This window comes from Barbus barbus (assembly GCF_936440315.1).
Source record: "Barbus barbus genome assembly, chromosome: 44".
Lineage (NCBI taxonomy): Eukaryota > Metazoa > Chordata > Actinopteri > Cypriniformes > Cyprinidae > Barbus > Barbus barbus.
This window is the reverse complement of record NC_136722.1, coordinates 19,100,001-19,124,750: the sequence shown is the minus strand read 5'-3', so window position 1 is coordinate 19,124,750 and position 24,750 is coordinate 19,100,001. Positions and strand designations below refer to the sequence as shown.

Below are 24,750 nucleotides of genomic sequence, written 5' to 3'. Positions count from 1 at the left end.
CCTCAAGAAAACTGAGATGAGTAAGAACAGATGCTGTGTCATCCTTCTGTGTGCCACAACATGATTCTTTGGTTGTATCGCCACCTACTGGACAAAATTGAATGTGTCATTCTTGATGTATTACTAGTAATATCAAGATGAGAATTTAATTTGTATTTTTATAAAATGTATAATATAAATTTAATTTAAATTATAATATATTATATTATTCAAAACTTTTCAGTTTATAAAATAATTTATGCTCAACAAAGCTGCATTTATGTGACTATAATAGTGTTTATACTATTAAAAATCATTGTTTATATAATAAAAAAAATCATAAAATGTTATTTCAAATTAGCATTTTTTTTAAAGTTTTAATATGTTTTGTAATATAATTAATTCCTGTCGGCAAAGCTGAATTTTCAACAGTCATTCACTGTGACACATTGCCCTTTAGAGATCATTTTAATATGCTGTTTTGCTGCTCAAAAACATTTTTATTAGTAGTCCTTATTATTATGAAAACAGTTAATATTTAAGTGGAAATTGTGATCTGTTTATTCCTCAAAGAACCTTTTGTAACATTATGAATGTTTTTACTGTCACTTTTGATCAATTTAATGCATCCTTTCTGAATTGTATTATTATTATTGTTATTATTATTTTTAAATATAATCTTACTGACCCCAAACTTTTTGAACGTTAATGTAAATAAAACATAGAAAGGGGTAGTGGCTTTTAATAACATGTTCCTCTGTGACCACTAGATGGAGATAAAGTAAAAACAATTATTGAAATGATTATTTGAGAACGTCTGTATTCTCCATTGGTTTTGCAGCAGTTGGCCTATTATAAATGTTTTACAAACAAAAGTGACCTTAAAATTAACCTCTTGTATTATTAATTGGTTTCATGCATCTGACATTCAATAAATAAATCATGTAATATAATATACTAAATATATTTTAAAATATTGCTATTTCCTTGATCATCAACATATTTGAAACATGCAATTCTATATTTGTGACCCTGGACCACAAAACCAGTCAAAAGGGTCAATTTTTTCAAACTTATATTTATGCATCATCTGGAAGCTGAATAAATAATGTTTCTGTTGATGTATGTTTTTTGTTATGATAGGACAGATACAACTATTTGAAAATATGGAATCTGAGGGTGAAAAAAAAAACAAAATATTGAGAAAATCGCCTTTAAAGTTGTCCAAATGAAGTTTTTAGCAATGCATATTACTGATCAAAAATTAAGTTTTGATATATTTACAGTAGGAAATGTACAAAATATCTTCATAGCACATGATTTTTACTTAATATCCTAATGATTTTTGGCATAAAAGAAAAATCGATCATTTTGACCCATACGATGTATTTTTGGATATTGCTACAAAAAGACCTGTGCTACTTATGACAGATTTTGTGGTCCACTGAAAGTCACAGCCTGTGTTTCCAGGAGAGTGTGAGGAAAAGAAAACAACAATGAGAGCGATATCAAGCATTGAAGCCCGTGAAGGAAAGGCTAAAGCGAGTCGTGGCTCTTTTCTCCTCGATGCATCCTCACTCACTTCACACCATGAGCTCTGAGCCCCTGAAGCGTGCGTTCACAAAGACTCACAGCTCATCGTTAAATAAACGGGTTCCGCAGCTGACAGGTGACCGCAATGAAGCGCAGTGTGGCGGCACGCAGCGGCCTTATCTCAGCAGTGACTGTCACACACATGTCTGTGTTCATCTGTGTGACACAATGCCCTCTATAGTGATCAAATAAGGCTTTTTCTTCTTTTACCACCATCTATGGGGAAAAACAGGAAGTGCATATTATGAATATATGTGACCAGAATTTTAATCTGGAATTTTATGTTCTAGTATCCACCCTAGTATCCACCCACGAGGAGACGCCACCCCTCAGCGCTTTGAGTGCTTAGAAAAGCAGAAAAGCGCTATATAAATGTAATGAATTATTATTATTATTATAACCCACAGGTTTCAGCAGCACCAGTCCTGTGATGATATGAAGCCGGCTCTGCAGTTATGTAACCCAGTCTGCGAGAGACGAGTTCATTTTAGTTTGGGATGTGTGGAATGCAGGGTTTGGTCCTGTCAGCGCAGAGAAAGTGATAAGAACCCTTTAGGAATCATCTGACCCTACTGAAATATTCAGGCTCCTGCCTTTGCAACTCTTTTTTCCATCCTCACACACACCCACACACACACACACACACACACAGAGAGAGAGAATCTCCCTGGAAAATGTATGCTTGTTTTTCAGAGGTCCAGGTGGTATTAGTGAGATTTTGACCTGCCAATTGTCACGTAGGTCTTTCCGGACTAATAGATTTCTAGTATTTGTATTTCTGAATGAATCAACAAATAAATATTATTTAAAAAAAAAACAATTATATTATAGCATATTGTATTATATTATAATGTTTTTCTCACTTATTAAATTTGTCCTGATATTATTAATATCATAAATCTTTTTTTATATATATATATGTATATATATATATATATATATATATATATATATATATATATATATTCAAATGCAAAATAATTGTAATAATTAATTTAATTAAAATTTTTATCTGGATTTTTAATATATAAAAATTTTAATTTATAATAATGCTATTATAATATATTATTTAAAATAAGGAGATAATTAAACATCATGCAATTTTAGCGTTTTATATATAAAACTAATATTATATATATATATATATATATCAGTATGTTGTTATAGAATTTTATATTTTAATTAATATTATATATTTTATATAAATGTTTAAAAAGTTTGATTAATTATTTTTATAAATAATATATATGTAGTCATTTTGTGTGTGTGTGTGTGTGTGTGTGTGTGTATATGTATTATAATAATTATAATAATTTTGTGTGTGAAAATTTTTATTTTTAAATATTTAAATAAAACTTGAAACTGGAACTGAACAAATTAATTAAGTTTTAATAAATTTTTATTTAATTAAGGTACTACCTTACCGACATTATTTTAAATGAAAAGCTGATTAAAAAGTCAGTTATGGTTGTCAAGATCACTTTGATGTCTTCTTCACTGTGCCATTTTTAGCTTTCTAACATTTACCCAAACATATGGATAACATCTAGATAATATTAGAGGAATGTCTCAGCGCTGTCATCGTGCCAGTGCATTCCTCACCCTCATTCAGGCCTTATCTGGGAATGCTGTTCATCACTGGATCTGCGGCTGCAGAGAGCCCCTGTGTGTTTACAGAAAACTGCCATGTTTACACATCATTTCCTGTCAAAAGATATAGCATGGGCATATCCTTATTAGGGAAGAGACTACAGACTGGCAATGAACGTGTGTTTTCTGTGGCAATCTTCTCTCTGAGAGAAACAGCCAAAAAACATCTCTGAGAACTTAAAAGAAACAGTTCAACAACAACAAAAATATAATTCTGTCATTATTTACTCGCCCTCATGTCATTCCAAGCCTGTAAGACTTTAAAACAGTACCCTAAAAGTAGTCTATATGACCACTGACTTTCTCTGCCATTTCATAGGCCACCACATTCTTGTTTCTAAGAGACTGACTAGAAAAGTCAATCTGGCTTGACTCCAAAAGTACAAGGTGACCTGCAGTAGAAAGCAGCCCCATTCATATCCAGTGACTTGGCATCGCTCACTCTCACATGAAAGCTTATTAAATCAGGCAAATGGAATATGAAGGCTTTTCCAGCTCTGACACCATAGAAGAGCAGGTCAGGACTTGCTGATGGCCTTGCTGTCTCCTGCCTGTTATGGTTTGGTTTCTGTTTGATTCCTGTTTGCCCATATTTGGTTTTGTTCCGGTTCTTCTCATTAGTTCATTATTAGTCTATCATCATTAAGTCTTCTCACCTGTTCATCTCGTTTGCTCATTAGTTTCTATGTCTTTATAAGCCTTTAGTTTCTTGAGTTCCATTGTCCAGTCTTAAAGTAATGTAATATCATTTGTAACATTTGTTGGAAACGTTTGTTCTCTGCTCTTCGTCATTAAAACTTCCTGAGTCCTGTGTTCCCTTAGAGAGACGTTTCAATGGGTTCTAATGCTAGCGTGTTGCTAAGCTACATGGGTTGAGTTCTGAATTGAAGAACTGGCTCTCTTTCAATTCATGAGTCGTTTACGAAAATGCAATTCAAAGAAATTCAAAACAGGTGATAAATACTGGAAAATAAAAACGATTTTCCCTAAGTCCACAAAAGTTAATTTATTAAATATGATGAAATATATTCAAACCAGTCATTCAAACGTTTGCCGTCAGTGTGATTAAATTAATCCTTTTATTCAGCAAGAACATGTTGAATTAATCATAAGTGATAGCAAAGAAGACATTTAGGCCTAATGTTGTAAAGATTTCTACTTCAAATAATTTTTTTGAGATTTGTTCATCAAAGAATCCTGAAAATAATAATTTTGTGGAAACCATGATAGAATTTTAAGCAGCACAATTGATAATAATATGTTTTGAGCAGCTAAAGAGTATATTAGAATTATTTCTGAAGGATCATGTGACACTGAAGTAATGCAGTAATGATGCTGAAAATTCAGCTTTGCATCACAGAAATCAATTACATTTGAAAAATATCAAACTAATAAACACTTAATATATTTAATAAATTAAATACTAATATATAATAATAATATAAAAGTATATATAATATTACATTAAATAATAATATATTAAATTGTAATAACATTTCACAATATTACTGTTTTACTGTATTTTTGATCAAATAAATGCAACTTTCAAACAAAGTTTTTCTTGATAATATTTGCTTTTCTAGTTAAAATTACAATGATTTGAATTTCTTTGAATTTCAGTTTACTTTGAATTCTGCTTCCTTACAGTCAAATTTGAATTGCAATTCAATTCAATTCAATTCCATTCTAAATTGTGCACAACCATGATAAATAGTGAACGTTTATGTCAACAATGTGGATGTATTTTTCACTGAGCGTGTTGCAAAGCATTCTGGGATTGCTGCCTAGGATTTGGCAAAAACAAAGTATCCTGTATCGCCGCATAATATTCTAACTTTAAGAACAGTCTTAAATTACTGTCTTGGTAGACAGCTCACTAGGTTTAAGAACAGAGCTGCTGTCTGTGGAGGGTCTAGAGCACACAACACCTAAAAACCATGACTTTTACCTGATGACTCTTCAAACAAAGGAAGTTTTTCGCTCCGGCTCAAATAGTGGTTCCTGACTGCATTTTTGCCCTAAGAACCAACCTTGCTCTTTCCAGTGTGTTGTTGACCCTGGTCCTTTGAAGATGTCAGGAAGCACAGTGGATTTGGAAGGGATTAGCTGTTCACTTCTCACCAAAGGCAATTTTTGGGCCCAAATGAGCGTCTTTAGAAGTGCTTAGTAGGGCCCTAAGTGCCCCTGAGAAGGAACGACAGCGGAGAGTTTGGAAAATGAGAGGTGATTACTTAAAGCCCATCTAATTCAGCTTATAAAGCTACCTCTTGGCGTGGAGCCTGACAGTGTCACTTTACCCACTATTAAGTGATTAATTTGGTGCCTGGAGTGCACTGACAGAGAATGATTTGTTTCTGATGGTACAGGAAGCAGGAGGTGATCAGATGTTGATGGCTATTATCACCAGGGACATGCATTCATTAGCTAAAGTGATTGTCACCGAGATTGTTTTTCCTCCTTGAATGGAATACCCTTCATGACCCTGTTATTGGATTTCACCAGGGTATTCTTTTGGAGACTTCCAGATTTGCTGTGTTACAGGGCAAGATACAGATTTGATCTGATATTTTGTGCATCGATTTTAAGTAAAGGTCAGTTTACATTACAGCCAGAGTAGAGCAGACAAACTTACGATGCCGATAAATAATGTAGGAACATGTTCGAAGCTTAATGAAGTTTCATTACTCACAAGTGTAAGTGCCAGGAACAAAAAGGAACAAAAAATTATATATACATACATATATATGTACAGTATATGGGCACTGTGTAAAAAAAAATTATATTAAAATATCTTCTATTTAAGTATATTTTAAAATGTAATTGATGCCTGTGATCCAAAGCTGAATTTCAGGACCATTACTCCAGGCTTCAGTGTCACATGTTCCTTCAGAAATCATTCTAATATGCTGATTTGGTGCTTGATTTTTTATTATCATCAATGTTGAAAACAGCTGTGCTGCCTAAATTTTTTGTGGAAACTGAATGAAAGTATTAATTTCTTTATAATAATAATAATAATAATAGTGATACTTTGCTTGCACCACTAATAAGCAAATAAGATTTTACCTTGCATTAAACAAGAATGTTCTCCCACGAAGTAGCATTCATTTCAGTTTGGCAAGGTATTCGGAAAGGCTAAAGCCTATATTATGGTTCCCTGATTATTTTTTGTGTTATTAAAATCAACTGATTCCAAACCAGAGGAGGTCAGAGACCACATGAAATTACAAGTTTCTTTCATACTAACAAAGTTCAGTTGCACACTAGATGGGGAAATTTCTTTCTAGTTATATATATTTTTTTATTTTTTGCTTTGTTTAATATTAAACCCCCAAAAAACAGTTCAAGATGCACAACACTTAATATATGTGAATTAACTTGAAATATTAATGAGTGGGTGGAGTCTTTTGCTGTTTGGCCAATCACCAGCAATTCCGAAGCAACATGGGTTGGTTTCCTTTTACAGTCTCCCTTTTACACATGCTCTTTTGAAGGTATGAATTCACACACACACACACACACACACACACACACACACACACACACACACACGCTGGCATACACACAGCTGCACTTGACAATCTGCTGCAGACTTGCCAGCCGGTTGGCCACTGATTCAGAGCTGTCAAACAGAAACAAGAGTCTGTGAGAGAAAGCAGCAAGAAAAAGAAGCTGAAGAACCTTGAAGGAAGCACTTTGGTTGAAGAACATGGAATAATCCTTGAAGAGCACCTGTCACTGACTCAAGGATCCAAGGCCTGGAAGTAACTGAAGATATCCAACTAAAAATTCTTTCCAGCACTGTGTGGGTACGGAATGACCTATTGCACTGTCCACAGCCTCTCCGAACTCCCTCACCACCCATGAAACGCTTTAGCAGCCTGAGAGGGACCAAAAAACGCAAGGACCAAGAGGGGCGGACAGGGAGACGGCAGTCAGAGCCCCATGGCCTTCTGGGAACCAGTAAGATGGCAGTTAAGGCTTATTCTGCAGCATTGTATTTTTGCAGCAACATGCTATTTATTTACATGTTATAATTTTGTTATAATGTATTTATTTTTTTCCATGAGTGACATTTGCAGATATAAATATCTGGACACTTGTAAGAATATCATTGCATTAGATATCAAAATATCATACAAGCATTTATTATAACAATAAATTATGCATAATTGCATGCAAGTAACCCTAAGCCAAACCCGAATCCTAACCCTAACCATATAGTAAATAGGTCCATGTAGTTAATTAATAGTACTCAGTACTTGAACGTTAATTACACTGTAACAAGGACAGCTTAAAATAAAGTGTAGCTTAAGTTTATTTGGTCTTAAATTAAAACAATGTTTATTGTAAAACAAATGATGTTTCAATTGAAGATAAAGAAGTATTTGGGCACTTTCTGGTTGTCCAACTTTAAGAGATCTGACTAGGCTATATATGATATATTGTATTATTGAGAAATACTATTATACTTATTAATATTTTGAATTAGTTTTTATTTTTATTTTATATTTTCATTATAATTTTAGTTAAAAGTTTAGTATTTTGTGTTTTTGTCATTTTTGCTTTTTCTATATGTAGATTGTATTAATTTTATATCAGTTTTAGTTACTTTAGTGAATCAAATTAAACTAAATCAAAATTAAATATGTAGCTGAAATAAAACAAGTTTAAAGTTTTTTATATTTTATTATTTTTTTAAGTTAAAGTTTTGTTGTAATGTCTTTTATTATTTAATTTTTTAACCTTTATAAATTTAACATTAAATCAGGAACACAAGCAACGTTGGCATACTAATATTATTAAAAGATTATTTAACTTATATATTTAGTTTTAAATTTGTGTAACTATAATAACCCTGGTATTTCCCCTAAAATCACCATGCAAACATGAATTAGAAAAGTTCATTTGTTTGCATAAGATGCTTTTATTTTGTTATCTATAGCAGGGGTCAGACATTTTTAAGAGTATCAGGCCACTGAATTTCATGGACTTTCAGTCTTACGGTCTTACACTTTACACTCAAACATAAGTAGACGGATGCATTCAGATCTCAGACCTTGAAGAGTCTCATTTTTTCTTGTGTATTGATGGATTTGCACAATAAGAACATGAGCGGTAAAACCCTTTACCTGTAAATTTGACGACCTCTAAAAGTAAATTAAATATAAATTAAAGATCCTGCGAGATGATTCCCAGAACCCTGAAAACTAGACTTCGTTGTCTCAAGATATGTATTATGTAATGCTTCTAAATAGGTGATTTTGGTCATAATGTGCCAAGTTCTAAAAATTAAGCTGGTCTGCAATGTGGATCAACAAAAAGCTGTTAAGATTTGTATGACTTTTTCTAAATGGGATGTTTTGTTTTCTTCGGGTATAATGATTGTGAAGGGCTAATCCTGTGATGTTAATAATGGGAGTTGTTATTATAGTCTACTGAGATTGAGTTTCAGTGGGACTCATTAAAATATAAAAATGACATTGGATACTGCTGGGAGGAAATAACAAGGGCTAACAAGGTTTTGCCGCTGCAAATTGGGTTTCACATAAAAATCATACTCTTTAAATTACATTTTATTCTTTTTTGTGTCAACCTCAAAGAGCCTGTCGAAATGGTGTCTGCTGGAGTGAACATCTGTCATGTTGTAATCGTGTTATGTTCATATTTGTCTGCTGTGGAAGCCAATTTCAGCCTTACAGCAAAAAATAGAATTCTGAGATAAAGTTTAAAATAATAAAACAGTCATATGGGATATAAATTCACACATGAGATATTGTGAGGTTGAAGTATAAGGCTTCTAGCCTTTCCATCACTTTAGTTTGAGTGTTTTTATAGCTTTCTGTATTTTATGTGAGCATGTATTTTTTTTAAACCATCTGTGCTTTAGTGAAACAATAATTAAGGAATGTCAAAATGACTAATTGTTTGGCCACCCACATTTAATTATACCTATTAATAGAGATTTCATAAAATTGTGTCATTAACCCTATCCATTAGAAAGGTTATAAATTCTTATATCACATTATGAATAATTTTACAAATGTATATCTACCATTGTATAAATTGGTTAACACGTTTCTGAAGGATCATGTAACACTGAAAACTGGAGTAATGACTGCTCTAAATTCCGCATTTCATCACAGAAATAAATTATATTTTAAAACATATTAAAATAGAAAACAGTTATTTAAAATTGTAATACTATTTCACAATTATTGCTGTTTTTTTATTATATTTTTTACCATGTAAATGCAGCCTTGGTGCCCAAAACGTTTGAGTGGTAGTGTATACAGTTGCTGCTGTATCTGAGTGTATCTGCTACAAACAGCCACTTACCTACATTAACCAACAGATCACGTTCCACTCTGTATCTAACAGTCAGCGGATGGAAAAACGATTGACATAAATGAAAGAGAGAGAGCAAGAGGAGAAGGGAAAGAGAGTGGATCACACTTGCCCTCTGTGAACAGGTCTGGAAGTTGGAGTGATATTGAAAAGCTGACAGGCTGATGGATGATAGAGAGACACAAATTACCAGTTAGTGGCTGAAAATGTCAGGACGCAGTGCAAATGCCAATTGGAGGATATCCCTTACTGATCTGAGACCTGTTACACACCCTGTATCAGTATTATTTTCCCCTTCAGATGTCCACAATAAAATCTAAAAAAATAAAATAAAATAGAAACTACATCTAAATTACTACAAATAATTAGTAAATTAAATATAAAAATGAATTAATAAAACACATGCAATTTAATTAAAAAAAAAAATTTAAATAAAAAAAATTCCTTAACAACAAATATCTAGTTTCTTTTATTTTTCATTGAACCTGTATTAGGAATGCTATGATTGTTATGGTGCCAAAAGATGTTTGGTTCAGTCTCTGCACTAAGAGTCCTAGCGAGTGTGATGAATGAACTGTGAATCGTCTTTAATCCCTTTAAAGTGCAGCTTCTGTCTTGGTTCTAAAAATAAAGCCAAACTGATCAGATCTGAGTCTTGCTTCTGTAAAAAAAGCGGTCGTGTGCTGAAAATCAGAGCAGCAAGCGTTAACTCTAACGTGTTGTGAATGTCACACACTGCATTAGGAAATGCAATTCTATTGGTCGGTTGAATGGATTTTGACAGGCATCACTATGACATGGAGATGGTGCCTGCTGGGAGAACAATCTGGACTTTGTGACACCAGGCAGAGGCACAATCCAAAGTTATTGGAGCAGTTATTGCAGCTTGTGTTCTCATCGGCCATATTTAAACTATGCACTTTAATTTTTGAATTGAACACAAGAAGGTTTTGGATGTCTTACGTAACACAGTATCAAAGATGCATGGATCCTTTGGACTAGGCCTGTCTCCAGCCTGGTTTTGATTTGATTATGTTCAATAATTATATTAAAATGATTTGATAGTAATATGGCTTCATAAATATGCCACTTGTATTGCTCATGAAGACAGTTTAATTCGATAAGCCCTGCAAGTATGGCCTGTGGGTGCGTTCTGTTCAGCTCGTACTGAATTACGTCTGTCTGGATGTGCAGCACCAATCGTTCACATCCAGCACTGCTGCAATGATCATGTGACTCCGTGGTCCTGATGGTAGATGATCCCTGGGAATTTGTGTGAAAGATGAGAATGTAAACTCCCTATGGATGCATTCTGGTGGGGTGAAGGAGCTATTGCCATACTGAGCTTTTTCAGCTCCCTCTATGTTCCTCCTACCCTGCTGTCTATTTTCTATTATGTGCAGTGTTTACTGGGCCGATGGCTGACTGCTATAAAATAAGCTCTTTACTCATTCAGCAGCCATGGCCATGCAGTCTCGGCTGGGGGAAGATAATGGCTTGGTGCAGTGAGTTGAAGTAGTCGGGATGGCTTGTTAATCATTTCTCATTGCACATCTGTAATGGATTCCTTGATCGCTCTTTCACGCTTGATAAATGCTTATGATTTTTTTGTCAAATATGCTCATCAATCAACTTTGCCTGCCATCTTTGAAACCATAATATACAGACAGACAGACAGACAGACAGATAGACACTTTAATGTTTCAGATCATCAAACAAATTTAAATATTAATCAAAGATAACACAAGTAAACACAGCATGCAGTTTTTGAAATTTTTATTATGTAGGGAAAACAAAATCCAAACCCACATGGCCCTGTGTGAAAAAGTGCTTGCCCCTAAACCTAATAACTGGTTGGGCCACCCTTAGCAGCAACAACTGCAATCAAGCATTTGCGATAACTTGCAATGAGTCTGTTACAGCGCTGTGGAGGAATTTTGGCCCACTCATCTTGGCAGAATTGTTGTAATGCAGCCACATTGGAGGGTTTTCGAGCATGAACCGCCTTTTTAAGGTCATGCCACAGCATCTCAATAGGATTCAGGTCAGGACTTTGACTAGGCCACTCCAAAGTCTTCATTTTGTTTTTCTTCAGCCATTCATAGGTGGATTTGCTGGTGTGTTTTGGATCATTGTCCTGCTGCAGAACCCAAGTTCGCTTCTGCTTGAGGTCACAGATGGCCGGACATTGTCCTTCAGGATTTTTTGGTAGACAGCTGAATTCATTCCGGGGGAAGTCGTGGCCTAATGGTTAGAGAGTCGGACTCGTAACCGAAAGGTTGCGAGTTCGAGCCCCCGGCCGGCAGGAATTGTAGGTGGGGGGAGGGAACGTCCAGCGCTCTCTCCACCCTCAATACCACGACTGAGGTGCCCTTGAGCAAGGCACCGAACCCCCAATTGCTCCCCGGGCGCCGCAGCATGGCTGCCCACTGCTCCGGGTGTGTGTTCACGGTGTGTGTGTGCGTGCATTTGTTCACTACTCACTGCTGTGTGTGTGCACTTGGATGGGTTAAAGGCAGAGCACCAATTTCGAGTATGGGTCACCATACTTGACAATACGTCACGACTTTACGACTTTACTTCATGCTTCCATTTATCACAGCAAGTCTTCCAGGTCCTGAAGCAGCAAAACAGCCCCAGACCATCACACTACCACCACCATATTTTACTGTTGGTATGATGTTCTTTTTCTGAAATGCTGTGTTACTTTTACGCCAGATGAAATGGGACACACACCTTCCAAAAAGTTCAACTTTTGTCTCGTCAGTCCACAGAGTATTTTCCCAAAAGTCTTGGGGATGCTGCTGAATGAAGCAACTGCTTCCTTAAGGCTCTGCAACCGAATGCAGCCAGGGGAGAGGACGGCACACAGAAGTGGGTCACGTTCAAACAACAGGGAGCTGAAGCGATCACAAAAATGCAGTTAGAGGGGCCACAATGAGATTGATTTTATCATTTAACGGCCAACTAACGTGCAGCATGAATCCAAAACGGACAGGCCAATTACTCAGGCAATTGGCGTGATGAACACTTAGGGGAAATTTGACAAATGTGTCACGTATGGGCCTTTGCCGTGCATTGGAAGAATCGTGTGGCCTCAGTAACCGAATAAACACATCCAGAGTGGTGTTGTTTATGCCGGTCATTTTCTGTGATCTGATGTGCAGTATGGAGGGCAGAGCCTGGAGGAATCATAGCATGAAATCTGCAGCCTGCAACAGCAGAAGAAGTGTAAAATGAGTTGATAAAACTCTGCTCTCCACACTGTCTGTGGTTCAAGCCTTATGGCCCCTTCTATTTCTGCAGGCACGGATCAGAAATTACGACAGGTACAGCCTAACCTTTAAGTGACAGGTGGATCTAAATCATCCTTCGTGGGCAGAGAATGGGATACAGTGAGACACTGTAGCACAGTACACAGACATAAAGTCTTAAAGGCGCAGTGTATTGTTTCTGTGATAGTAGCAACAACAAATAGAATTCCAGATAGATAGATAGATAGACTATATCTGATGTGTCTTATCTTCTCTGTATAGCCTCTGGTATCTCCTCATCACCCACCACTCCAACACAACTGACCAAGCAGTCTTCAGCGTTTCTTCTGGAAGTTAGTCGGAATGACACCGTTCCCCGTTCCTCCTCCTCCCCCCTCGACACGGGACAGCACCACAGCCCACCTGCTGCAAAACCACCGCCCTGTCCCTGCTTGGCACCGATATCTACCTCACGTGCGGTGAGTGATCTGCTGCGGGACATTTTGCGCATCATTCATTTTCAAGTCACCATCCGATAGATGATTTAGTTGCCAAATACAAGCAAAAACATTAAACACAAAGCATAATGCTTCCTGACAGAAATTGCTACATCCTTAGAATAGTGTTTCTGTACAAGAATTTAAACAACAAAATTCCAATACGGACCACGTAGAGCTCCTGACCCTTGAACATATGTTTTGGGCAATAAAGATTTAAAAGAATGCATGCAGATTTAGCAAATGTATAAAATCTCTCTTTTTTAAAATAAATATAAAAAACATTATATTTATTATAAAAAAACAAACTGTTAAAAACTTTGAAAGAAAATTATAAATAAATATATTTACTTATTTATATTGAAATGCTTGAAATACTGTGTGTGTGCGTGTGTGTGTATATTAATGTATGTATTTATAATATTTTATGATAAATGTAATGTCTAATGGCATAGATTTTAGAATATATATATAAAAAATTAAATGCATTATGTTAATAATTTTAATTTACATAAAATTATAAATGATTAAATTATTCATTATTATAAAGTTTCAAATTATATTTACACACACACACACACACACACACACACATAATTCATTTATCTGAAGAGTCAGATGAATATGAGTCTTTAATGTCTTTATATATTATAGTTATTTTAAAAAAACTGTCAAAATATTTGACCAAAAATATTTATATATACTCATTTTTTTATTGAAATATAAACTATATTTAATTATTGAATATATATTCAAGGTTTATACATCTAAAAATTCCTTTAAACAGGCGTACAATACAACTCACCAGTTCTTGTCTATAGATCTAATCAGATTTTTACGACTGACCCACTGACCATTCATTACGTTCACAAGCCAAAATCAATACAGCAGTTACCATCTGCAATGCTGTTGTCCTTGCCTCCCACCCGGTAATCTAAGCAAGGTCCAAGGATGCACTCAGCAGATGTGTTATCAACTTCATGTGCATTTCCTTTACTCCTTCTCTCACACTATCTGATCGTAAAGTTTTAATGCAAATATAATAATTTATCAATAAGGTCCTATAATAAGCCAAATTTAAATACTCACTGTGCCGTAGTGTGTCAGCATAGATAAAAATATAACAGTAGCGCAAGTTTGGTGAATTTGTCCCTAAAATTCTGCTACTCAATGCAGTGCAATAATGTGTCTTTATCTTTAACAGCCCCTGAAAATCCACGATTCTCATTTTATGTACCATTGATCCGTTGATGTGCTGAGTGCGGGTCTCATATGGGTCAATGCGAATGTAGAGAATCACTGCTGCTCAGACACCTTCGCTCTTCACTGCTGTCTTTAAAATAAACTTAATGCCTCTCACTCTGTCAAGGTCTGACACTGTGAGTTACTACTTTCCCCCCACTTTCCCATTACTTGTAATTCCCCAGATTTGTGAACTAACATTTTTCTCGTGGCCGCCCCTTATGTGTTTGTTTACTTCTGTTGTATATTCATGGGGTTTTTCTCACGAGGGCTTAAGTTCATTCAGACGGTCACACCCACTGATTCATCAGGCAGGAATTTGGGCACAGTTCATTTTAATTACCCTCCATGCCAGATGTTTCTCTGCGAAAGGCCAAAAACAGTTGTGTGAAATATCTTTAGAGCTGGATGAACTCTATAGGTTTTCGTAATTTTTTTTATACAGCTAAATATGTATGTTAAATTGATTCCATCCTATAGGTTTAAGGAGGCCCATTAAGGGGAAAGAGATGGAAAAAGACACAGGAGGTCAAGAAAGAGTGTCACGGCCAGATGGGCACGACACAAAACACCATCGCTGTACTGGCTTTATTTGCACAGACAGTCTTTCTGTGCATCGCAGATAGAGCTAATTTAAATTTGGACGCACAGATGCGCAAATGCATTTTAGACATGAAAACGAGGAGAGAAGAGAAAAAAACTGCAATCTAATGTCACTAATAAGACTCAATATTAAGAATTTTGTAACATTGATTTTATATTACACATAACACAAGAACCGCTTGTCTCCACCTACTGGTGTAATGCATTTAAAGGTGCAATCATCACACTTACCGCTGTACAGCAATTTTTCGCTGGCGAAATCTGGTTATTTTAAGAGAATCCATGCGATCAAGAATGTGGCATGCGGGCGAAGGATTTCAAAATTTCGATGATCAAATCCAGTCTTTCCAATAGGAATCCACATGATGTGGGGTTAAAGATCGCCCACACAGATTTTACTCATGTTCAAGTTGGTCAAGTGAATTCGCTGTGTTTTTAAATGAATGGACATTTATAACACTATACTTTGTATAATATCACCTTTGCATCAAATTACGAAAAAAAAAATTATAAAAAATGTTAACACTAATGCAGAGAGACGGTAAATTTGACATCGTTCTCTCTTCTGACTGCCGTTATCAGTCTCTCAATTTTATTTCTTTGATTGAAAGTTCGTGGAGTTTTTTGCTATTTGAGCAAAACATGCAAAAAATATATATGTTAGGCCTACCAAAGTTCAAACGGACCTTTTTGCACGCGAACGCACCTTTAACCTGCAGAAAGAGTCACTGAATCAGTGACCGAATCATGTTTGTGAACAGACTCAAATGATTCGATTCACCGGGATGAATCAAAGTCCCCACCCACCACCAGCTGTTTGGACAGGCCGACTGTCTGCTTTGATGTTCGCATATTGTCTGTTGCTCATAACAAAGTTGATTTAAAACACTCCGTCAGACCGTTGGCGGCTCGCGACTGCAGCAAACTGGAACAGTCCATTTGCAAAAAGCCGGAGGGGGAGGATCGCTCATGACTGACTTCACATTGGATGAAGGGGGTACACAACTGGAGCGCACCTACAAGGACCGATGGACCCGGCATAATGAGCACTTAGTCCGTTTGTTTTTTTTTCTGCTCCGACCCAGTTCGGTTTGCGCTGCGGCCGCTTAGTCTACTGTTTCTTTATTAAACTCTGACAGCCAACTTCACTCTCACCGGTCTGTCTGCGTGTGTGTGTGTGGGGACAGCCTGAGATCGCCTCGTCTGTGCTTGACACTGTCACTCTGTCCTCAGGTCCACGGTTTAACTGAAGACATGCTGGAGAAACTCGATCTCGAGGATGAAGGTAAGCCTCTATATGTCTCTCATGTCGTGATTGTAAGGATCTGCCTCAGCAGCTTCGCTATCTTGATATTGTGATGTTCTTTGCTGATTTATTTAGTCCTCACACTTCCAGGGATACTAGTCTATTTTAATCTCATTCATAATCTAACCCGGGTATAATCACGCGATGCGGATGTTCCTCGGTCATTTTGGGGCACAGTGGCATGGCGTTTTTATACGAGGTGTCGATTTCACATCAAGCTGCTCGGTAGAAATCGCTGGAGGTCCCGGTAATGTATCGGGATCCCCGTTCGTCATTTCTACCCTGTTGGGTGTACTGTACATGAGTCAGATGATGCTATTGGCTGGAGAGCGTCTCACCCACGTCAAGGAGTCCCTCAGGGGTGAGGGTAATGCCCAATTATGTTTATTCCTTTTGTAGTTGTAGTTATTGATCACTTAAACGATGAGACTGTTTGAAGTGGGGGAACTCAGTCAGGGTTAAATTATGCACAACCTCTTAATCTGATGCAGGATATGATAAAATAAAAGCTTTTTTTCTTTTTCTTTTCTTTTTTTTTTGCTCATCAGCCACTAACTCGATATGACCTGCCACTCATTTTTTATTTTATTTTTTTACCACGCATTTTGTTTAATTCCAAACTACTAACAAACTATATATATATATATATATATATATATATATATATATATATATATATATATATATATATATATATATTCTGTTGTTCTATATATATTAAAAATATATTCTAATTGAAAAATAACATTTTAATACTATTTGAAAAATAATTAGCTTTTTTTTAAATATATAGACCTACTATTTTTTAATTTCTAAACAACTAACAAACTATATATATATATATATATATATATATATATATATATATATATATATATATATATATATATATATATATATATTCTGTAAAATATATATTTTAAATAGCCTATATAGAGACATAAATAAAATATGAGTGCTATATAGATAGTAATAAAATATTTTAATATAATTATTTAGTTTTTTTATTTTTATAGTTTTTTTATATACATTGCCTTTATATACATATACACGCAAATACATTCAAAATATGTTTTGAAAGAAGTAGGGCTGGGCGATATGGCCACGATAATTTTTTTCGTATCAGTCGATATCGATAATTATCACGATAAATGTCAAATCTTTTTTTCTTTCAAGTTTAAAGCCAGATTTTTGCTCTAAAGTGAAAGCTGTAGAAACCAGACCATTAATTTTCCTTAACAAAATACATCTAAATAGAAAAATGTGAATATCCCACATTTCTGCCACAATACCATGGTGCAGTGAGTGTTACTACTACAGTAAATCCATGGTAAATGATGGCAATGTGTAGATTGAAAAGCCTTCTGACTGTCTCGTTCGTTGCACACAGTGTTTCTCCTGTTTGGCTTTAAACTAACGTTAGTTTAAATCACAGAGTCATTTGTGTTCATCGCTGTGCTTCACACTGCTCACGTGACCATCTCATCAGCGAGTAAACGCATCTGCTCCAGTGAAGCTCGCGCCGCGCAGCAGTTTGACTCTGATCAGAGCGGATAAACAGTCCGTGTGGCGCAATTCAAATGAGGTGTGCTGTTTTGTTCTGCTTTTGGCGCATAAACATTATATCGAACATTTATCGAACTCTTCATATCGTTTTATCGAGGAAAAGTATATTGCGATAATTATCGTTATCGAATTATCGCCCAGCCCTAGAAAGACGTCTCTTAAGCTCACTAAGGTTGCATTTACTTATTAAAAAATAGTAGAATAGTAAAATGTATATATTAGTACAATTTAATATTGCTGTTTTCTATTGTAATATACTTTTATGATGGCAAAACTGAATTTTCAACATCATAACAGTCTTCACATGATGCTTCATAAATCAGTCTAATATGCTGATTTGGAGCTCAAGAAATATTTCAATGTTACTGATGTTGAAAACAGTTGTCCTGCTTAATATTTTGGTGGAAACCATGATTATTTTTTTAATTTTTTTATTATTCTTTAATGAATTAAATGTTCAAAAGAACAACATTTATTTAAAATAGATATATAAAAGTTCATGTAAAAGTGTATTTATATTCCTTTTGGGTTAATTTAAAGGAGTAATGCAGAATATTGTTTATTATTTTGATACCTGATTGTAATTTTGCAAAAGTAGCTTATGGCTGTAGTTTTAATAAGCAATCAGTCCCATAATTATAACTAGACTTTACAAGGAATGCTGTGAAACGGAGCAGACATTTTCCTCTGAAGAGCTTTCGCCTCCGGCAAGGTTTTCCCAGCAAAAGAGGCGAGCATACCACACTGATCTGACAGTGCAAGTCTTGCCATTATTTATAAAGGCTTTTGCTGCTGTTCTTTCAACTGTTGTACCTTTTAGGGCAAACAGAGAGCAGGTCGTGCAGGCTGCAGATTTGCACTCTCATGCTGAGGTTGAGGGTTTTCCCCAAGGCACCGGTGATCGTGTCTTCAAAACCTTCTCTCACACTTTCACCTCTCACAGATATCTATCTCTGAACTGTAAAACCCCAGGCTGGTGTTTTTGGTTAGGTTGACTGTGGCTGGTTGGAAGAGACCAACAACGAATTTCTGATCTCAGTAACATGATAAATGTTTAGTGTTTTTAGATGAGTTTGAGTTGGCATGATCTTTTCTGTACTGACACACTGACTTAAAGGAATAATTCACAGACCAAAAAGACCATATTTTAAGGTATTATTCACTGAAAATCAGTGAATGATACAGGCTAATGGAATAATGAATAATATCTTTGAATTTGCCACCAATCCGATGTCATGAGCAGAGCAGTGTGCTTTCTGAAGTATTAATAGCATGTGCTAGTTTATGAAGCGCCATCATTAATGATGTATTAAGGCATTGGTTTGAAATATGCGGTTGTGAAGCGTTTCAGCACAGCCTGGCTTGTCGATCTAATAGCATGTGAAAACCAGAGTGTTTTCAACAAACAAAAGATTCATTCTGCAGTAATTCAGTTCTTTGAATAGCCACGGTGGACATCGGCCAAAGTGTCATGCCTCTGGTTGTGGTTGATCCAAACATCCAGACTTTCTGAGTAGCTTTCTTTTGTCATTTGTTTGGGCTTATTTGAGGATAATATATATATATACATATATTGTAAATTATGATTAGCACAAATCCCAGACTAGAATGGGTGTATTGTTGCTCTCGTAATGAAGTGTGGAAAAGTAATGACCGTTTTCAACAACCTAACCCACGTTTGCTATTGGTCAGGCATATGAAGTTACAACAGTAGGGTTTCGGATGTAAATCCCATCCATTTAGTCTATTAGGGAATCGTTTTAAAATGTATTTGAAAGATTTTTACATATAAACCCTTAAAAACAGACCTACTTTGCAAGCTACGAGGTTGTTAATCAATGGTGCATGCTTCTGTTGAAGTCATCAGCCCACATGATTTCAACTTATTTTTAAAATAATTGTAATTAACAGTGGAATTGCTAGTAAAAACAAAAACCCCATGATTCTACAAAAATCTCGACCAATCAGAAAATCGAAACAAATCACTCCAAAAGAACACTTTATCCCATTGAAGGGGTAATGAACTGCCTTTTTTGAATAATTTGTATTGTTCTCTGAGGTAACCCTTATAATGTTATCAAGATTTTACATCAAAAACATCATAACTATATGAAGTAATAGGCTATTTTCTGTCCTGTTTTGACCACCCTTATCAGAACGCTCTGTTTGAATCAGCGTTGCGCATCGTAGACTCGAAAGTAAACGCCCACTGCTATGATTGGCTAACAGTTGTGTATGTTTGACAGGCTACTTCCTTCACAGATGGTTGCTGCTGTGATTTAGGTTAAAAAAACGATAAATACTCCGTACTAGGGCTGGGCGATATGAGCAAAAATTTATATCTCTATATTTTTTGGCTGATTTGCGGTATATATCTCAGTATTTTGTATTTGGATTAAACAAATAAGTGAATAAAAACATGTAGGCATATATTATGTGCAAAAAAGGTTAAAATCACATTACATTCTAACACTGTAACATTGCAATCTAAAAACAAAAATTATCCTTTTAAAGCAGAAGTTAAATTTACTAAATGAAAATAATAAAAAAAAGCACAGACTGAGTAAAAAGACTATTTTCATTACCCCATTACACTTTGCAGTGCTATCATACACATACACTTACTTGTAGGTTTAAAATTCTACATATGTCACATTGTCACATTTTGATTTCTCAGTTCATGACCCCTTTAAGCACCGTGAATCGCATAGTATACATAGTCCCGCCCCCAAACTCATGTCATTGGTTGAGCCTGTTGCTACTGTATGTCAGACAGGTCTGGATGTTCAAAGACTTTTGTGTTATTTTAAAGCGCCACAGTGTTTTAACTCTTTGCATACGCTTTACATTGTCTTAGCATATTAAAAGTATGCTAACTTCTCACAAAGTATATATTATTTCAGCTGCAAGCTTTTCAGCATTTATTTTTTTGAATCCCTTCAGTAAAGTTTCCCCGAGCAGCAGCAGCTGGACTGTCCTATTTTAATCGTTTCCATGAGCTAATACTAGACCTACTGCAGGACTATTCTTTGACAATAGCCACTGAGCTGAAGCAATGGTGAGAAATACTTTGAACACCAGGCTTTTATTAACCTCATCACACTGAATGCTTTTTGCGGCCTAGCGTAGTAAAATAAATGTTAAGGTCAATCACTTACGAAAATCCACTGTAGTTGGACAGGGTTGTGACTGAGTCAGATGTTAAGTTTCTCACAGCAGTGGTTCAAAACAGATTCTGAGTAGAAACTGTCAATCAAGTGTGTATGAACACAAAGCACTGGATGCTGCTGTCAGTAAGAGCTCCTTTCTCCACTAGGCCTTTTGATCAATGTTTGTTGAAACGGTTAGGTTGGTGTCTAGACTGTGGGGGCAGATGTGCCCGAGTCCTCCTAAACTGCACCTACAGCCTTGCGACAAAAGATTTGAGTGGTGTTTTCAGTCTAGACCGCTTCTGAAGAAGCAGTTCAGTGTCTAAGAATACTACTGTAAGAATTACCATGGCAACTGGGGACATTAGGCAGGATGCTGCTGAAAGGAACAACAAGAGAGACATCAGAGTCCACAGTTCAGTTCACGTCACCTATTTGTGTCATGCTGCCACATCTACTGCAGTGGGTTTTTATTCCTTTATTTGTTCTTATTTGCTAGGGATTTTCCAGATAGTATTTGAATAATTTACTTTGGCTTTAGTACACAATGTAAAAGCCCTGATATTATTATTAGTTTAAATAATTATAATACTTTATTACTTTAAATGTTCTATTATTATTATTATTAAGGTACTTTGTCTTTATCATATTTTCTTAATATTTCTATATTTATTTTTATAATATTTCTATAATATTTTTCACTTAATATTTTCTTTATATAAGTTTATTAAATATAAGTATCATATTATAAGATAATATACATAAAATAATGATATTATTGTTATTCTTAACATATAGTAGTACGTTATATTTTTAACATGACTCATGTTATCATATAATTATATGAATAATTACAATAATAAATTATATTTTAATATTAAGATAAGTACTATAGTGTAAATGTAATGTGCTTCATATAAAAATACTCTTAATATTTAGACTATAAATGTATTAAGTATAAAGGTAACACACTAATAAGAATAATAAATTATCATCATTCTGTAATAACAATATTATTATTATTATATTTTATGTACGTTAAAATCTGACACTTCAAATGTATTTACACAATATAATTGTATTATCATATTAACATGAATATTAATAATAAGAATAAGCTACTTCACTAATATTACTATTATTACATTATCATTATATTTAATGTACTTTTTTATTATATTACACTTAATATTTTCTTCACGCAGTATAAATCTATAAACACATTTCACACATTAAATTGTATAGCTGCTGTTATATTTTAGGAAAGGCATCCCTCATAAGTGGATGGTCTTATTGGGGCCCTTGACATCAAAACGTATTAAAACTCAGTGAACTTACAAGTGTCAAAATGTCTAGTAACATATTTTCGTTTGAATTCAGTTGAATCTAGTTTTAATTGTATAAGGGAATTCATGTCTGATTTTATCACAGCAGTTATTTTTAGCCAGATTTTTTCTTTGTACGCTGAGTAAGGAATATTGTTATTCGAAGCTTGTTCAGCTTAATGTTTATTAATTCATTTAAATAATAAAACACACTTTCGTTATGAATGCATCAGTTCCTCAGCCCTCTAGCAGTGTGCTGGTGCTTAACTTATTGACTTGTACTTATGTCTCACTTTGCTTTCGTATTGACTGTTTTCGTTTATTGCTGTCTTTACAGCTGTTGAACAATCTGAGAGAGACATTTACATGCGGTTTATGAAGTCACATAAGTGCTATGACATCATCCCTACCAGCTCCAAGCTCGTGGTCTTTGACACAACGCTGCAGGTAAGAGCCTCGGGATGTGTCTATGTCACACATGTTTACTATGACTTGCAAAATAGTCGCTCTGCAAAGTTAGTTAATGAAAAACCATGCTGCTTTTATTTTGGGGGGAGGGGGGGTTGTATTGCTATTATTATCACTCATCATATTTAACGATCATAAGTACACCAAAATAAATAAATAAATTTCAAAGTTTACAAGTTTATTGAAGTATGTTTTACAAAAAATACTGTTTCAATTTTTCTGCTTAAAAAGATCAAGAGTGTGAAATACATACATACACACACTCACACACACACACACACACACACACACACACACACACACACACACACACACACACAGTGTGAGAGAGAACAATATATAAACATTTAGTAACACTTAAGAATAAGGTTTTATGTTTAATTTAATGTTCCTTGCCATTTGTTTGTAATTATTTGTCAAATTTACTAGAAATTTCTGAGTTTCTACAGCAGTGTATTACACTTCTGTTACGTCCCATTCATTTATCTAAATAAATAAAAAACTTATTTTAGACACAAAAAATATGATCATTAACCGTATGAAAAATATTCATTTTGAAATTTGCTTTATATTTAATTATATTATATTATATTTAATTTATTTATGCTTAAAGATAGGGAAAGAATTCCCGAATCAAAATGTGCCTCCTTTTTGGATGTCATGTATTTCATTAAAATTATTTCTGAAATTATTTGCTTTCCATAATTGGTTTGACCAATGTTTATTTATTTATTTATTTTTCAGATATTGCTATTTTAAAATGACATTTAATGCATTATATAGCCTTTAATTATTGTGAAAAATTGAAAACACAAATAAATAAAAGACAGTAATTTGAAATTCTACAAGTGATTTTAGAAATAATTTCATAATGTACAGTATGAAAATGGATATTCATTTTGAAATTTGCTGAAGATTATATTTAATAATTGTAAATTAAATGTATTCATATTTTTTAAAGTGTATTATAGTGAATTAGTATATTAAAGTGAATGTTAGATGACGGCAAAGGTGAAATAAATGTAAAAATAGGAGAAATGAGCATGCACTGTTAAATCTAAAAAATAAATCAAATTAAATAAATTAAATAAATTTTATATTTAAAAAAATTAAAAATTGTAAATAAATTTTAAAATCTCTATTATCCATAGATAACAATATGGTATGAATATATTGTGAATCCCTACTTAATATCAGTTTCATTTGTTGAAACATGCATGAATGTTTTCAAAATGATCCATGCTCTGTTATCTTAAGCTGATCACATGACCTCTCAGTCAAAATGCTGCAGAAAGGAGGCAGTTTCATATGTTTTTATATAAATTTTGCTTTATTCCTCCTGTTTGTCTCTCACTGTCTCTTTCTATCTGTTTCTCTTCCCGGTGGTTTGTTATACCACATATTGATGTTTTCATCCGCTGTTCTCCCAGCGCGTTACACATATCACATACCGCGTGATCCGCACGTATGTTTCCAGTCTAATCCGGTATTGCACATGCTGTCAAAAACCCCTCCATCAGCATCAGTGCGGTCTGCTTGTAAAGTTCAATAGAGGCTCAGGAACCTACTGGGTCTCTGCTCCACTGTCGATACGTGTAAATATTTGATAAATCCTAGATGAATGGTCTTCTCGCTGCCGGCGGGATTGTTTTGGACAGAACATCCAAGCCTGTGATCCTGATCACTGACTCACAGCAGTGATATACTAGCCGTCAGCCCCACCGCCCAGTTCACAACAGCTTCCATACAGCAGAAAGCCCAGCCTTGGGG

At 34.9% G+C, this 24,750-nt stretch overlaps 1 protein-coding gene across 3 annotated transcripts in view; it reads left to right on the top strand.

The window, feature by feature from the left end:
- LOC306863010 (5'-AMP-activated protein kinase subunit gamma-1-like) overlaps window positions 1-24,750 on the top strand; it is a 61,156-nt gene that overhangs the window by 13,687 nt on the left and 22,719 nt on the right. The window contains exons 1-4 of one of the 3 annotated variants that reach the window (XR_013783635.1): window positions 6,733-7,185; window positions 13,107-13,303; window positions 16,400-16,451; window positions 22,850-22,959. Coding sequence is in view for 2 of the 3 variants with exons in the window: in XM_079406145.1 (XP_079262271.1) it covers window positions 7,086-7,185; window positions 13,107-13,303; window positions 16,400-16,451; window positions 22,850-22,959 (459 nt within the window). In the remaining variant the exon portion in view is untranslated. Of the gene's footprint in view, window positions 1-6,732; window positions 7,186-13,106; window positions 13,304-16,399; window positions 16,452-22,849; window positions 22,960-24,750 lie in introns of those variants that run through there. The other 2 variants (XM_079406145.1, XM_079406144.1) reach the window with 2 other exon arrangements.